Source organism: Micropterus dolomieu, unplaced genomic scaffold (assembly GCF_021292245.1).
Source record: "Micropterus dolomieu isolate WLL.071019.BEF.003 ecotype Adirondacks unplaced genomic scaffold, ASM2129224v1 contig_13435, whole genome shotgun sequence".
Classification (NCBI taxonomy): Eukaryota; Metazoa; Chordata; class Actinopteri; order Centrarchiformes; family Centrarchidae; genus Micropterus; species Micropterus dolomieu.
The window spans coordinates 2,523-5,349 of record NW_025742421.1 but is presented as its reverse complement, the minus strand read 5'-3'; the positions used below and the strand labels follow the sequence as shown (position 1 = coordinate 5,349).

At 40.8% G+C, this 2,827-nt stretch overlaps 1 protein-coding gene across 1 annotated transcript in view; it reads right to left on the bottom strand.

Moving 5' to 3' along the window:
* Positions 1–2,227: 2,227 nt before the first annotated feature.
* Positions 2,228–2,827, bottom strand: part of LOC123966435 — a gene marked incomplete at both ends in the record, with an annotated part of 1,204 nt that continues 604 nt past the window's right edge. The window contains one exon of the mRNA XM_046042599.1: positions 2,228–2,635. Coding sequence (XP_045898555.1) covers positions 2,228–2,635 — 408 coding nt within the window. The remainder of the gene's footprint in view (positions 2,636–2,827) is intronic.

Sequence of the window (2,827 nt, the reverse complement as noted above, 5' to 3'; positions counted from 1 at the left end):
CATGGCCTCTCGCCTTGTTATATTTCTGACCTTTTAGTCCCATACACACCAGCACGTACCTTGAGATCCTCGGGCAGAGGTCTGCTATCTGTTCCAGAGTCTCGACTGAAAACTAAAGGGGACAGAGCGTTTGCTGTCAGGGCCCCGAGGCTCTGGAACAGCCTGCCCGAGGAAATCAGGTCGGCTGAGTCAGTGAACTCTTTTAAGTCCCTTCTTAAAACATACTTTTATAGGAGAGCTTTTCCCGATCTTATTTGACTTTATTTTCTCCCTTTTATTTTATTGTATTTTACTAATTTTATAAAAAAAAATTTGTATTATTCTTTACACTTGTTAAAGCACTTTGTAACTTGTTTTTGAAAAGTGCTCTACAAATAAGGATTATTATTATTATTATTATTATTATTATAATTATTGTTATTGTTTTATTGTCCAGCTCTAATTTATACCATGAATTGACTGAATATTTGATGTTTATTATTTACTGAGAGATGTGCATCCATGTTGTCCAGTCTGCTCCACTAATCAACATTTTAATAGTCAATGTGAATCCACCGCTTTCCATCAGGCGTTAGTCCAGAGTTGTAACTAAACCTTCACTGAGAAACAGATCATCACTGTCACGTTTTAAAACGATGTGAGGAGTGCCATCACAGCTGTGTTCTGTCTGGCCTGGTCCCACTAATGGTGCTGCTGGAATGTAATAAGGTCCAGCTGTGGACTGTAGCACCGTTCACCGCTTTTCATGCACGCACGTATGAGCGCATGTTCACGCACAATGTAGTTATCATTTCCATGCTGCAGTTCATAAACGTTGTTGCCTGTCTCATATATCAAAGGTAATAAACAGTTGTATTTCACTCTAATATTGTTCAGTCTGGCAAGCTACCAAGACACAGACAGAGCTGCCCTGCTGGGTAGCAGGACAGTCGGACCAGAGAGATTCCCTGCAGCTGCACATGAACCTGCTCACATCAGACTTTCAGAAAAGAGGACACAAGTTTACCTGACTGCTGTTCCCGAAAGTCACTGTCATTGAGTTATTTTCTCTTCTTGTGCTCAAAAGGATAGCCCCTGTCTATCCTCTCATCACCGTTATAATCACCAGCTTTCAACATTGACTTGTTTTTTGCTACATTTCATATCATTAACAAAGTGCCTTTCACATTAACCAATAGTTTTATTTTGAATGTGTAACCTGACGTTGCATGTATGTTATTGCTAACTTGACCAGACGTTGCAGATGTTGCAAATCGTTGCTAACTTGACCGCGGAGCCCTACACGTCCAAAAACACATGGATACAGCACACGGATACAGGGGCACGTGCCCCAGTGAAAAGGGTCTAGCGACACCTATGGCTGTAGTACAATATTGAAAACATAGTTAATTTGAGTGAAACATTCTCGTGTATCGCCGTGTTTCAGGCAGAGTTGAGGGACAAAGCTTCTGCTCGCCCAGCTGCTGAGTGACAGGGAGATCTGAAGGAGAGAGCCGGGAGCAGCGTTGGAGTTTCTGGACAGTTAAACACATGCAGTTGCACTGGATTCAGGTCTATAAAGGAGACATTTACCCGCAGAAGGAGCTCAGACTTCTTTTAGTTTATTAAATTAACTTTTTAATTTAAATATTTGGGATAAAAAGTGGATTTATCTTCACTCATCTGCTGCAGCGAGCCATCGAGTTGCTCTGTGATACTTGTTAATATTTTAATAGAAACCGGACAAAACAGGAGATTACTTGGAGAAAGTAAGCGAGGAAGGTGAACTACCTGGTAAGATCTGAAAATGTGTTTCTGTTACTTGATTCCAGTTGTTGTTCTACTTTGCTACAATACCAGTTAGCATAGCCCTGATCGATCCAAAAGCCATTTAGAGAACAAGCATTTTAAAAGTTGTTTGCTTATCATCTCGCTGACGGACCTGACTAAGCATGAAGTCATATGTTTAGCAAATCAGCATCATGATGAAGTTATGTCAGCATCATTTTGATCCGTTTATTACAATTTAACCACAGTAAAATGTTTACTTTGGGTTCATGCTGCTGTAGTAAGCCAGATTTAAGGTGAATCCTTGCAGGTTGTGTTTACTCGCATTAAAAGAACTGCGTTCAATACCAACAAGTTTATAAGCTACATACAAATTAAACACCCAACACAATCCAGTGAGTTCACTCATGTAACTCAGGGAAAGGCTGCACTGAAGTCATGTGAAGTACAATTCATTTACCTGAGCTGTGAGATATAAGGCAGACACTGTAGGAAACTCCTCACTTCACTCTCTTCATCTGACCAGCCTGTCAGCTCCACTGGTTTCTTCTCTGGTTGGAGTTTCAGCACTTCCAGGAGGATGGAGGTCTTTCTCTCTGAGAGGTTTATGGACCAGACTGCAGGAGATGACTGGAAAACTGACTGTAATGATGGAAGGACCCTCAAGCCTGTTTTAGTCTCATAGTCCTTCAGGTGGGAGTACAGATCCAGCAGGAAACCACAACGATATTCATCATCATCTTCATCCAAGTATGGTGATAACAGCTCCAGTATCTTCTCTCCTGTCTGCTGTTCTCTCTCTGCTGCTGCACAGAACAGATTCCCAAAGAACTTGACTAGATCTGATTCTTCAAACTTGTCATAGAATCTGGAACGAGAATCGAACATTTTGTTATGATCTGATGTCAACAGCAGAAAAAGAGCCATGCATTACTGATATGGAGTTTATCTGCTAAAAGCCTACAAATACCTGCTGATGAGCAGAATACAGTAAAATCAATCAACCTAAAACTCAAGTAACAATGATTCTAACAGGGATATATGTGGATTTTAGAAGAGT